The 14884-nt window shown below is 40.8% G+C and overlaps 1 protein-coding gene across 2 annotated transcripts in view; it reads left to right on the top strand.

Annotated features, from left to right (window-relative positions):
* USP42 (ubiquitin specific peptidase 42) overlaps window positions 1–14884 on the top strand; it is an 815107-nt gene that overhangs the window by 238904 nt on the left and 561319 nt on the right. For both annotated transcript variants that reach the window (XM_044089669.1, XM_044089668.1), the window contains exons 6-7: window positions 11987–12054; window positions 13637–13707. In XM_044089669.1, coding sequence (XP_043945604.1) covers window positions 11987–12054; window positions 13637–13707 — 139 coding nt within the window. The remainder of the gene's footprint in view (window positions 1–11986; window positions 12055–13636; window positions 13708–14884) is intronic.

The following is a 14884-nucleotide window of genomic DNA, read 5'->3' as shown; positions in this document are numbered from 1 at the left end:
GGTGCTCTTCTAAACACAACAACCCAGATGGCATTTCTGACATCCGAAAAACAATTACAGCTGGCTTCAACTTTCAAAACCTTGGCGTCACTAACTCAGCTATCTGCAAGGAAATTCCTGCAGGCATTGGGTTACATGGCCTCTTGCATCCTTCTCATACCATATGCAAGACTACATATGAGAAAAATACAGTGGTACCTAAAAAGTGTATGGTCCCAGCATTGCCACAGTCTAGACACACAGATCACCGTCCTGCCTGGTCTACAAAAGGAATTCCTTTGGTGGACCAAGGCATGTATTCACAACAAAGGGAAAGCCTTCAGTCTGCCTCCAGCCAGATACTAACCACGGACGCCTCAGATTACGCATGGGGAGCCCATTTGCAGGGAAAATGTCTGCAAGGCTTTTGGACAAAGGATCAGAAGCACCTGCATATCAATTTAAAGGAAATGTTAGCTGTTCAGAACGCTGTCTTGGCCTTCATGGATCTTCTTACAACCAGGGCAACTACTGATACGGACAGACAACACCACAGTTATGTGGTACATAAACAAGCAAGGGGGTTCACACTCCTACCCCCTTTGCAGACTAGCCATGACTCTATGGAACACAGCTCAAGCTTGCAAAGTGGACCTATGAGCTCAGTTCCTACCAGGGAAACAAAACATTCTGGTAGACAGACTGAGCAGGAACCTGTCAGACCCACACGAATGGGTGCTGGACACCGAAATATTCAAGATGATTACAGCAGTCTGGGGCTGCCCGCACATAGATCTTTTTGCATCCCCCCCTCAACCATCAATTATGGATTTTTTGCACAAGGACATTCCACGAGCTAGCATGGAAAGTGGATGCACTATCATTCAGTTGGAGAAACCTCTCTGGGTATGCCTTCCCGCCTCTACCTCTACTTCCACGGGTATTAAAGATCAAGCAGGACAAGCCCGATAATTTTACTGGCCCCAAATTGGCCTCGACAATTTTGGTACCCAACACTGATGAATCTTTCACAGGAGCCCCCTTGGGTTTTACCTCAGACTCCAAATCTTTTGTCCCAACACCAGGGTCAGGTTCTGCACTCTCATGTCAAAACACGCAGCCTGGCTAATTCAGGGTCTATGATTAATCCTCTCCTTCCCAAAACAGGTTATGGATGTCATTTTAGAAGCCAGACACCCTAGCACTAGAAAATCTTATGCAGGAAAATGGAAAAGATTTTGCACCTGGATGCATGATCAGGATTCGGATCCTCTTACTCCTAATATTCCTCTGATTTTACTATACCTGACAGACCTGTTACATAAGGGTCTCTCCTTTTCCATAAAGATACATGCCTCCGCTATCTCTGCACATTATAATACAGACCCTCCAATCTTTTCCCACTAACTCATGAGACAATTTTTCAGAGGAGCTAAGAATTTAAGGCCCCCTAGATCACCACTCATTCCTGCCTGGGATCTCAACTATGTTTTGGAAAAACTCACTCTACCTCCTTTTGAGCCTGCTGCCACATCTGACATCAAGTTTTTATCATGGAAGACAGCCATCCTGTTAGCTTTGACTTCAGCCAGGAGAGTTTCGTAGTTGCAAGCACTCATGGCTGTGGAACCTTATATTATTTTTCACCAAGACATGGTGTCTTTAAGGACTAATCCTACTTTCATGCCTAAGGTGGTTTCCAAAGTGGCTTTAAATCAAACTATTCACCTGCCAACTTTTTTCTCCAATCCTCAAAATAGGGGGGAAAGGATCTTGCATTCCTTGGATATACACAGACAACTTCGTTTTTACCTTTTATAGAACCAAGAGTATCAGGAAAACAGAGCAATTGTTTGTTTCTTATGCTTCAAATTCCCAAGGCAAAGCCGCTTCAAATTCCCAAGGCAAAGCCATTTCAAAACAGACCATTTCTAAATGGATCACTCATGGAATCAGATTTTGTTACTCTCACCATGGAAAGCAAATCCCAGGAAGTATTAGGACTCGCTCTACCAGGGCTGCTGCTACTTCAGCTGCCTTCCTTAGGGGAGTTACCTACCAAAGACATTTTGGAAGCTGCAACTTGGAGTTCGGTGCATACTTTTTCTAAGCACTACAATCTACCTCTCTACTCTAGGGCAGGCTTTGCTTCTGCAGTCTTGCAGGGCCTTCTAGCCGCCCCCTCTACTTTATGACCACCTCCCTTTTCTTCTGCTTTGGGATTCAACCCTACAGTGATGACTGCAACAGTGAATCACGATGAACATAGTACAGTTGTGTACACTTACCATAAATGTAGATGTTCGAGTGTCTTCACTGTTGCAGTCTGGGTTACCCTCCCTCCCTCCTGTCCCCTCTTACTCTTTCTTTTGTGTGGTTCCCTACTTCACCCTTCTTCTGAGGTGTATTTGCAAAGGGTATGGGGTTAGACCCATTTTTGGACACCTAACATCTGGGGCAAGAAAAACTGGAGAACATGGCGTCGGCTGCCAGCTTTGTACTCCTGACGCACTGACGTCAGGGAGCATGGCTGAGCAGCCGATGCCGGAGCCAGACTTTGGGATTCTGGCCGACCAAGGACTGCCTGTCGGCAGGGGAGAACCCTACAGTGATGACTGCAACAGTGAAGACACTCGAACATCTACATTTATGGTAAGTGTACACAACTGTACTTTTTATTTGCTGGACTTTTTTCCTTTCTTCTAGTATTCTGGAAGTATAATCATTGTCAAACTTGATCAGGCTTTGATTGTATTTTAAGAGTGATTTTCTGCAAGCAGTTTTTAATATTAGTTCCTTGTCCAGAAATGAAAGAAATGTTATAACTATGGATCTAGGTGGAGTGTTTGAGTTAGAAGCAGGTTTCCTTAGTGCTCTGTACGCCCTTTCAATTCCAAATGAAAGTCCCTCTTTCAAGTCTAAAAATTCAGGAATCCAGGTTAAGAATGAGATGTCTTCACCTTCAGTGTTTTCAGGCAGACCAAAGATCCTTATGTTTCTCCTTTCCTTGTTTTCTACATCATCTATTTTGTTAAGCAGAAATTCTTTTTGAAATTCTTCTGCTTTGAGTCTCCCTTCAATGTCTACTTGCTGGCAAACTGTGTATAGATTATTTCTGAGAAGAAGTTAAAATGTCAACCACTATCATTGAAAGCTTGGGGTCGTTCACCATCAGGGGAAAGTTGTTATTTTTGTATGGTATTGCTGTAATATTTCCTTAAGAGTATGTTTGTTTTTGAGAATTTAATTTGAGGTTTTCTAAGTCATTTTTAAAGCCATCTTCAACGATAGTTCCTGTAAGGTAGATGTCCTCAATTGCAGTTTTTTTCAAAGCAGCATCTGGATGAGAATTCATTAAGTTGTTCATATTCACTCAGTGCATCTCCATGTTACTTGACGGGAACATTTTTGTACATCTCCACCAAAATTGATATTTATGTAATTTAGTAGTTGATAGATTTTTAACATTTTAAACTTGAAAATAATATTTTCCTTTATTATTATACTAGTTTATGGAGCTCTCAAAATTCACTGCTCTCAGTTGGCCATTTAAGCTCCGCCCCCTTCAAGAGAAATCTAGATGAGTGGATGTGAAATAGAAAGTTCACCCCAGGGATCACTCCAGTGGCTGTACTTGATAGAGGCACTGGAAGCTAACATCGGGCGGCACAATGCGAGGGCACTTCTGTGGGTTAGGCTTGTAAAGGTTTCAGGGCCATTATCCTAGTACACACGTATGAACCAACCTCCGGACTCCCAAACTAACTTAATGGTTTCCCCATTTCCCCTGATGGTGAACGACCCCAAGCTTTCAATGATAGTGGTTGACATTTTAACAACTTCTCAGAAATAATCTATACACAGTTTGCCAGCAAGTAGATACGCTTCACTTTTTGGGCTTCTTCTAAAGGGCTGGATCCCTTTTCAGCATCTTTGAAGGCTGTCCTTTATTTCCTTGCTGACCTGTTTTATTATGGTCTAGTTATTCCTCTAACTTGTTACATCCGAGTGACTCCTCCAGGTACATATGCAGTTTTAACTGCTACCGACGCCTCTAGGCATCAAATATTGCTTGTTAATATTTGCATCAATAATTTCAAAACCATGCTATGTACAATTTTTTTTAAAAGATTTCACCTTAAAGCTTACAGAATGGCAAACTCAATTGTATTAATATTTGAGCTGGGTCTCTAGTGCAGGTAAGTAGATATTAACGGTTTTTATGATATTAATTTTATATAGGTATAATTTTCACATTTTTCTAAATACTCAACCAAGTAACACAGAACTCCTTTGAATCATATGAAAGCTCTCAGCTAATGAATAAAATGCTGCTAACAGTATTTGTGTAACTTGAGTGGTTGTTGAGCTATTGTAAGTTGTTTACAAAATATTACAAATGTAATAGTGTTTACTGTGACATAAAATTTGGTTTAAGACCTAGAACCTAAAGAATACTATCACTACAAAAATTGTTTGCGCTGAAAAGTTTGCCATTTATACTTCTTTCATAATCCTTATAGTTCCAGAGATAGGAACATTTGTTTGAAATGTGAGGACACAATTTGATTCTGTGAAAAAGCTCATGTTCCACCCATTGGAAGTTACAGTGCAAACTTCCTGAGCTCCACTGGAGTGAATAAGTTAAATTTACAAAATATTACAAATGTTATAATTACTGTGTTTACTGTGATTTATAACATTCAGTTTAAGGCATAGAACCTAAAGAATATTACCACTATAAAAATAGTTTGTGTTTGAGTTTGCCATTTATTCTTCTTTCGTAACCCCTGTGGTTCCAGTGATATGAACATTTCTTTGAAATATGAGGACATAACTTTTTATCAAAAGGCTTAGGCTCCGCCCATTGGAAGTTTCAGTGCAAACTTCCTGAGCTCCATTGGAGTGAATGAGTACAGTGCAGTTAGTGGCTATTTCTAACGTTCACACTGGCAAAGATGATGTCTGTGGTGACATTGAAGATTTCAAAGGCCTTTCTCAGAGGCATCTTTTTATTGTGAGCCTCTGTCTGGGACCCTATCCTTCCCTTGGGATTTAACTTTTATGCTTCATGTGCTTGTTGTACCACCTTTTATGCCTTCTGCAACAGTTCCCTTGAAGTTTCTGTCTTGCAACTCTTTTTCTGGTGGCTCTTATTTTGGCCAGACATGTCAGAGCTGCAGGCTTTATTTTCAGTGCCTCCATACATACATACAGATATTTCAAGCACGGGCATTAATGCCCTTCTAGCTTACCAATATACCAAAACACCTGTTCCCATAATAAGTGTCCAGCCTGTTCTTAAAAATATCTAAACTAGTGCTTGCTTTAATGTAATTTGGTAGTCTATTCCATGCGTCAGCTATTCTCCATATTTGGCTTTTCGTAAGGACTTGGATATCTCTCTGAATAGATCCTGCCTTTTGTGCCTAAGGTGGCATTGGAAAATTGAATCCGGTTTTGTTTACGTAGAACAACCTCCATCAGAAGGTCTAAACAATTGTTAGCTTCCTTTGCAAAGGCCCGATTGGGAAGGCCAATGCCTAAATCCGCCTTATCAAAGTGGCTGACTGCATTTCATTAGGATATAGTTTGAAAGGGAAGGCTTTACATTGCTACCTCTGCAACTTTGTGAGCTTCTGTGGATGAGATTTGTTTGTGGCTGTCTGGGATATTCAGTTAAGATCTTATCTCCATGACTTTGTACCATGGAGCCAGGTGGTATATTTAGAGTTTTAGTGCACACTTGTAACATGGTGAGTGTTAATTTGGGGGGTGTAAGAGATTCTGGGGATTTGTGGAAATTTAAACTGTTTCTGGGATGAAGTTTGAACCGAGTTTGCTCTGAGTTGATCTGCCAGTATATCAGTTATATCTTTAGTGATGGTGTGTGATTTTTGGATTACATCAGAACGTTGCTGGTTATTTATTTTGTTTTTAATTTCCTTGTGTAATTGACAAAAGATTTATTCTTATCCTTGGCTTCAGATGCTAGTTTTAACATGTTTTGTGTTAGTCTTCCTGATAGTTTAGTTTTTTGCAGATCCTTTTTAATAGTCTTTAATGCGAGTAGTGTTAGATTTATTATAAGACTTGGGAACTTTTTTCTTTTGTTACAGAGCTTATTTATGCTGTTGGATTACAAAAATAATTTTTAATTTTTGAAATTCCCATTATATTTGGTTCTGTTGGGTACTGCAAGATCAATGCACATTTTTAGGTGGGACTGGGATTTGCTTGCTTATGCTAACGCTGCATGGGGACTGCTAATATAGGTTCATAGGTTGATACTAGGCTATCTGCCCTAGGGCATTTACAAGCCTAGCCAGAGTGTATTTGGCTTTCGCCACCCTTCTTAGATTAGTTGACTGTGCCTCTGTATAGTAGGTCACAGAAGATAGCCCATTTAAGGTTAGTTTTCCATGCCTCTGTCTAGCAGTGACACACAAGAGATCCCAGGGGTAAATTTACGATCTCCCATCCAAACATCAAGATTCTTCTTGAAGAGGGTCATTGAAGGGCTCTTGCCTGACATGGATTGGGATTTTGTTCCAGAGTGAGGGGAGACTCTGGGATATGAATCTGTCCCTCCAGCATGTTCTATTTATTTCTGTGCTGAGGTTCAAGTCACTGGAGCTTGTAGTTCTGATGGATTTGGATTTCTTGAGGTGGAGCATGTCCATTAATTCTGGGTTGGACATGGCTTTATACGTCAGGCACAGATCGCCTCTGAGTAGGCGGTAAGCAACTGAGTAGAGTTGGAGTTTCTTTAGCCTAACTGCGTAGGGCATCTGTTTGAGTCCCTTGATCCTCTTAGTGAGGTACTTTTGGGGTCTTTCTAGTTGTAGCAGGTGTCTGGTAAGGTACATCCCAAATGGGGCATTGTATTCAATTATGGGCATGATGAGTAGAGGGGCACAATGACCTTTCTTGATCTAGATGTGAACTCCTTCGTGATGAGGTGGGCTATATAGAATGTCTTTCTAACCACTTTGGCAATGTGATTGTCAAAGGAGAGATTGCAATGTACTTGGGTCCCCAAATCCCTAATTACTTCTTCCGTACTTAATGGATTACCACCTATGTGGTAATTTGTGGGCACTGTGTTTTTTCCAAAGGGGATGACTATGCACTTTTTGACATTTAGCTTTAGGCCATGGCTCTGGCACCAGTTATCCATCTCTGTGAGACCTTTTTGGAGGATGCTTGTGTCAGCCGGCGAGTCGATTATGGCCCCCAGTTTGCAGTCATCTGCAAACTTTGTCAGCCATAGTCCTCCTGTGTTAGCCTGTACCTCAGAGAAATATATACCAAACAAGAGAGGTCCCAGGACTGAGCCTTGTGGGACGCCACTTGTAACTGGTTTAGAGTCTGACATGGCACCTGCAGTTCTGACCATGTGGGTTCTATCTCTAAGCCAGTTTGCAACCCATCTTGTGACATAGGGGTTGATATTTAAGCTGGTGAGCTTATTTATGATGCCCGAGTGGGGTATTGTGTCGAAAGCTTTTGCAAGGTCAAGGTAGGCTGTCTGGACTACCTTCCCTTAGTCTATGGCCTTGGTGACTGTTTCAAAGAAATTGACCAGGTTCAAGAGGCAAGATCTGCCTTTAACAAAGCCGAATTGGGTAGGATCCAGTGTTTGGAGGTTCCCAGTGTCTTTGTTTGAGTTCCATGATGATACGCTCCATAGCTTTGCAGACCAGGCTAGTTAGGCTTATAGGGCGATAGTTTCCGGGGTCCGTTGTGGCACCACCTTTATGGAGTGGGACCACTGTTGCTGTACGCCATTCTTTGGGTACATATCCTGTTGTAAGGCTGAGACTGAACAGTGATTTTAAGTAAGGGTTCAGTTCTTCTTGGAGCTCGTATAAAACGCAGCCCGGGACACCGTCCGGTCCCATTGATGCTGTGTTTTTTTTGCTTTGGAGAGGGCAGCTCTCACCTCTGCATCTGTGATGTCAGGGAGGCTACACTCTGTTGGGATAGTCATTTGCTCATTTGGGGGGAAGAAGTTTGCACTGAACCTGTCTGCCAGGATGTTGGCAATGTCTGTGGATTCAGTGTATTTTTTGTCATTTTGCACTAACTAGTAAATTTCCAGAGATGATCATAGAGTTCAAATATTTTAGTTAGTTTGGGGTCCTAACATTCAGAAGTGTTCACTGCAGTGGTATTAGAAACTTAAAGGAGAAGATCACTGATTTGACTAGATGAAAGCCTAAGTTGAGTCGTGTACCCAGATTAAAAGTATTCAAGCATTGTAGTGCACTTACTAGATATGGCATAGAGGGATGAAGTCCTAAGTATGGCCAAGCAATCCTTGTTTGATTAGTGTCTCAGGTGACAGGCATAGGCAGTGAAAGATGGGTGTGTCCATCATGGGGGAAGGCACGCATTTGCACACACCTTGCAGTCAATCCTTGGAGGAGGCTAGGGGCATATAAGGGGTGTGGTCTTAAAAGGGAATAGGTAAGGGGCATTGACTGAGTCACCATGGAGGTTGGAAAATATGGCAGCATGTCCCCATTACATGTCTGCTTCCAGACTGTCTCAAGCGCATGGAGGATAGATGGGTCGATGAGTCATAGTAGAAAAAGACACCACTCATGGCAGCAATGTGATATTGCACCAGAGTCCTTGATCTATTCCCTGCTCCCAGACGCAGGGTCAGGTAGGGACATTCTGAGGTGTAGTTTACCATTTTTTGTGCCCAGTGCCACCTCTTGATCTGGGGCTACAGAGAAGCAGAAAAAAAAATTTCCACTCCTTGAACAGTTTATACCGCACAAAGAGCATTGCAGTGCTTCAGTTCCGACTCCGACAATGTGAGGTATTGCCAGCTATGTTAGGAGAAATAGAGCAGTGGATGTGTAAAATGCCAGTATAGCTAGCTTGGAGTGTTGTAAAGAATTTTATTTGTATATCAAACTGATTTGTACAGATGCTTGTGTTGAAAATGATGATTTTAATACTAGATGAAACTGAAGTCTCGGTGCACTCTGTTTTTGAAACCTGCCATAGAAGGATCCCTCACCTACTTCATCTTGCCTTGCTCTTGTAAGTGACCAGGGAATAGTAATTTTTTAGATCAGTCAGGAAAATATAGTGAAATTAGTTGAGTATTGTTTCTGTATCTGTGTGGCTCTCCATCTGTGTTATTTTAATATTTCATGTGACTGAAATTCTGGTGTTTAAATATTTAGTATTTTAAAGTGGTTTTAATTAAAACTATTTAAACTTATCTTTGTGGCTGGTCCTTTAGAAAATATTTTAACAGTACATGCATCTGTTTGGTGACTCTGAGGCTGCTCCTGAAAGCCTTACTGCATTGGTCAAGCGTGGTCATTGGTATTGATATTAATTTCAACCAGTATAATTGTGTACCCTTGTAAGAGCTTTAGAGTAGCTGGCTTTGGAGTGTATGGTGGCACTGTAACTACCTTATAGTCTGGGCAGAAGGGGGGCATAGTTAGTAAATCTGTGCCAGCCTTTCCCAGGTAGGTGTGTGTGTGAATCAAATCACTAAGAGCGTGTGTCAGCTGCGTGGAGCAGGGACATGAAGCACTGGTTTCACAGAGATGGTACTGGAGGACTTGGCGTGGGCACTCATCTGAGGACTCAACTCTACAGCTGTGCCAGCAGGGAGTCTCTTTGGGGTCCTAGAGAGAGAAATCCAGACCCCAGACTGAGTGTTCCCTCTGTGCTCTTAAGGGAAATTGTGCTTGGTGTAGAGAGCTGCATCTGGAAATACTGTGTGTATCTATTTTTGTTCCAAGTGAACGTCCCTCTCCATTGTCAGGGTAAGGATTCAGGCTCCTTGATTACTGGCCTAGAGAGGGGATATCACACTGACCACAAATGAAACACTGGCATATATTTCTAAATGCCAGTATGTGTACTAAAGCCCGATTGAGATTTAATCACTCCCCCTAACATTTTGTGGGTGGGGGTGGCTGGCCCCTTCACCCTACCATAACTACACTTCTGTCACTGATCAGTAATACTACCTCTCTGCTGGTCCCCATTGATGAGGTGAGCAAAATGTACTTAAGTGCCACACTGCAGCAAAATTGCTGTATTTGTGGAGATGGGCCTAGCTTACCAGGCTGGTGATAGCCTGGAGGTGGGAGGTTTCGTGTGCAGGTGACTAGGCCCTTGTAGTGACGCAAGTATCCATGTCAGCCACCAAACCAAAGCAGGCATAGGGCTTAATAGAAACCCTTGATGCCTGTGAGAATGATTGCCCCCAAGACTGGCTACAGAAACAAATGGATTTGATCATGAGCTGATGGCCAGCAGATAGTTGGAGGCAAAAAGCATACAAAAAATCCATCCATATTTCATGGCGAAAAAATAGAAACTTTTAGCAGCTGGCCAGGCAAAACTTCAAATACAGTGATGGTTAGCAGTATTTTGTAGTAAGCCAATGAGGCATTTAGTTTATCACTGTAATAGTTGGAAGGCATTAGTACTAAGTCAGGCTTTTAGATTGTGTTGACAGTGGAGTGTTTAATAATATATGCCAGCATTACTGGCCAGTTAACCGACGATGAGGGTTGAAGCAGCAGGACTTTGATAGGGGTGTTAATTGGAAAGATCTGAGAACGCCAACTGGAATGATGTAAAGGGACATAATATTTTCGTTGTAATTTAATTTGCAGAGTGAAGATCTTATTGTGTATAGACCTTGGAGGTAGGGGGGTGCTCTTGTTTAGTGGCGGAATAGGAAAAGGTAATCGCCTAGAACAGGAATAGGAAAAGGTAATCGCCTAGAACAGGAATAGGCAGCCTCCAGCATCAGTGCTGATGTGCGACACTTGCACATATTGCATGGCACACTTTGGGGATCAGCAGAAGGGGTATTTTGATAAGCGACATTAAAACCTTTTTTGGGGCCAGTTTTCAATTTGGGAGTACTTTCTGGCTGTAATCAATAGCAAGTAAGTTACTGTATTTAAAATTGTATATCCAGACATTTCATACGTGTCCTTCTTCATAGTTTTTCTGCCCTGCATGTGAAAACCTTGCAAGAGGAATTTATTTCTTGACACAGTTCTCAAAAAGATTATGTCCATGACCAGTTGTGTGTTTTACAAGCGAAAGAAATGAGGAATAGGATGCTCGGCACCAAACTGTACTGTGTGTTTGCAACAGAAAAGGAGTGAGGCACAAAACTGTAACAGCAGCACTAAAGGGAGGAGGAGCATGGCTATCAATTTTAATTAGAAGTAAGTTGCTAAAGAGATTCCAGATGTGAAACTGTTTAAATGGAGTATCTCGACTGACGGTTATCCTGTTTAACAGAAGTGGTAGAATGATGGCAGTTACTCAGTTTCACTGAAGCAATAGGAGGCTAATTAAAGAAACTCAAATTCAATTCATTTTCAAGAGGACTGTGGAATTTGTGAACTTTTGGGATTGCAGTCCAAGGTTGTGTTGCTTGCTTGTTTGAGGGCATAGTGAAGTGTAAAATGGTTCATATTGTATTTCATGTAATTAATAGACGTTGAGGCTGGGAAGTTGCTATACAGTGCTATGTTTGTGTAGCACATACAACAAGGGGTTTGTGTGTACCAAATCAAAAAGTATTGAGCATTTCAAGGAAAGATGGTGTGTAATGCTTGTTAAATTCCAGGTATATTGAAATTTAGTGGTTCTAGAATTATCTGTGCCTTCTACTGATATTTGTATTTCTTTTGTGTTCCTTGGAACCAGGTAAAGGGTGCAGGCAGGGTGAGTGCCAGCAGTAGGTGTAACAGGAAATGCTGAAGGATTGCAACAGTTAATAGACTTTGTAGGCACTGTTAATTATGTGGTGCTTGTGATTTTTGCAGTTTAGTCTAAATTTTGAAACCTATAGCAAGAATGTAATTCCTAGAACTGCACATTGACCTTTTGTACAGTAAAGTTTCTTTTCCTATGTAAATAACTGTCTTAAGCTGTTCTCTTTGTAGCTTGACTCACTGGCATGTGTTAATAAACTTGTTTGCTTTTATTTTCATAGGTTGGATAGAGAGACTCAGGCAACTACCTTAGTATATCAAATCTTTGGAGGTTACCTTAGATCTCGAGGTATGTTTAACAGTGTACTTGTTAAATTTTTGTATTGAACTGTTTAATTTATAGAAACATTGTCTGAAAGAGCTGACCTGTAAAGACAGATGGTTATCGCTGCAGAGATCCAGTTTACACAGGTGCATGATCTATTTGCATGATTTTGTTGAGTCAAAATGGTTTGTGGCTGATCATAAACTAGTTTCCCAACTACAGCTTTGACATAAAATGCTGTATGGCATTTCTGCGTATGTAATGTTGTACAGTGCACATGACTGTTGATCTTGAATGAATGTCTGAATGTTCAGGGTAATTTAGGGATTGGAAATGGACCAAAACTGCTGTTTCTGAATACTACTCACAAAAGTCTCAATGTCAGAATTATTTGGCATAAAATCAGAATTACACCACATATTCAAAACTTGTAATTTGTCTCATTTTAATAAAAAGAAAATGTTTTATAGTTTTAAAGCAATATTTACAAGCTTGTTTTGCCTAGAAACTGTGTACAGGGTGCTGACAAGATCGCCAGCAGCAGGAATAACGAGATTAAAATATAAGTACTTGTGGGTAAAAACAAAAATCTAAAATTTGTGGGATCCTTAACACACATCTGCCTAGCATTAATAATGACCTCCTGGGTCTCGAGTACCTGAGGAAAAGTGAATGTGTATTGCATTTTTTGTCTTTTGATGCTAAATTAATTCTTTATCAGGACATTTGGTTGAAAATGTTTAGGAAGTGGCAGGTTCCAGAAATAAGGAGGGACTTGGCACAGCGCATGTTTTCTTTGCATGTGGCAGCATATCTTTGTGTTTCACTAATTCGAGATAAAAGAAAGTGGGATTGTGTCCAGGTGAACAAACTGTTAATTCTTTTTGGCTGCCGTGTGTACTTTTTCTCCCCAGTATGCATTCCTTCAGATTTTTGGCATCCCCGGGCTGGGGATTTCTGCCTTGAATTCACAATCTGCCTTGCCCTTTCCTTCCCTTCCCCAGTGAGATTAGGTGATGGGGAGTGGGCCAGCTTGCTGGTCTTGGAAGGTGACTTTCCACCTCCCCATTGGGTACACCCGCCCCAGCCTTGGCAGCTATTCCCAGCCTACTGTTGCTGTCCAGCAAGGGAAAACATGTCTCTACATGATGAATTCCCTTGGGCTTTAGTGATGCTAAGTAGTATGACATAGTGGTTTTGGTTAACTTGAACTACAGTAAGTAATGCCTAGTGCTGTTGCTAGGTGTCACTCTTGAGACAATCTAGAGCTGCATCCCTCCCTCCCTCCCTTTGGATGAGCCAACAACGTCCGCTCATTCCCCCAGATCAGCTGTTACACAAGTACATGAGACACTGCTCAAACTCAAGTAGTCTGTGGTGTAGCAGTGCTCTACCCCTCTTTGCAACAGTGTTAATATCAATTTTGTTTTGCTCTTTGTCCATGAGCAATGCTTTAAAGCTTTTCTGTTTCAGAAACTGATGACATACTGTGGCTTTTATTGGAAGAAATTGCCATTGTAATTTACTGTAGTCTGCATTCATGTGTATGCTCTATGTGAATATATTTGTTCTGCATGTCTTAAATTAATCATTTTCTATTTTTCAGTAAAATGCTTGAAATGCAAAGGAGTTTCAGATACATTTGATCCGTTCCTTGATATTCCACTTGAAATTAAGGTAAATGTTTCTCACTTTAGACCAATCCATTCTGAGGATTAATTTGATGACTTACGTTTTTTCATTTAGTGTGCATATGAAGAAAATCTGCAGTGCATATTGCAAAAGGAAATGCATTTCTGTGTTGGGTAGAAGGAGCTTAGGGAAAGGTATTTGCAGGGGAGTGTTAATCATTGCAGAAGTAGAAGAAACAACTTGGGAAACCGTAGAGATGTAGGTAGGTTATGAAGCAGACATGAAGATGTGGTCTGTAGGAAACAGGTGGTGAGATGTGTTGGTCCTGGTTTGTAGCTCCGTAAGGGTAAGGGACGAGGATTTGGGGCAGGGAAAAGTGCATAACCAACCATATGCTAACATTGTGGCATGTGCTTTTAAAGTTTTATTTATTTTTTTAACCATCTTATTCAGTTCTAGTCAAAACCTTCATATAGGTACCTATACATTAAAAAAGCAAACCATAGTGATATTTATTTTAATGCAGTATCCATATGTTTATTATTTTTAACAATTATCCTTCATTCCAAAAGTACATAAATTGCTCAATTCCTGCATACCTTTAAAAACCTAATTTCTCTTAATGCAGTATTCTGCGTGCATTTCCCATTAATTTCACTTGTTTCTTTATTTGTCACTTCTGTTTTCTAAAGATCCCACCTCCACTTCTTTTATCTTCTCTGTTATCCAGTACGTCAATTACAATTTTTAGATTTCGGTTTCATTTTCTCATAATTTTTTGAGGCAGTAACATTAAACGTAGTAAAGCTGTGATATGTTTGGGCAGTTTAGATCCTGTGTTCCAAAAGAGTAATTTCCTTAGTAAGAATCATTTTCTCCCCCAACATTTCTGACAAATTCTCTCCTAATATTTTTGACAAAGTACTCCTGTAGGTATTTTTTAATGTGCCAACTCATCATACCCCCAAAGCGCGTATTCCTATTTACCTTTCTCTTTCTCATTACACATTCAGCATTTGCTATCTGAGGAAAAATTTTCAGAAACCTATGCAAAAACATGAAGCAAAAATCTTAAACTTTCTGGACTGTGTATACTTAAGAGCCATGTAAATGTCCTTATTGTTCTTGGTAAATTTATTTTAGTCTCTTGCTTCTTATAGCAGTAATACAATATTTTGTATGCCCTACTTATTTTTAACAGTTCTGTATTCAATGCCCCTTC

The sequence above is a fragment of the Protopterus annectens genome, chromosome 12.part0, assembly GCF_019279795.1.
Source record: "Protopterus annectens isolate FY-2018-M chromosome 12.part0, PAN1.0, whole genome shotgun sequence".
Lineage (NCBI taxonomy): Eukaryota > Metazoa > Chordata > Ceratodontiformes > Protopteridae > Protopterus > Protopterus annectens.
The sequence above is the reverse complement of the archived record's forward strand: the minus strand, read 5'-3'. Positions and strand labels throughout refer to the sequence as shown.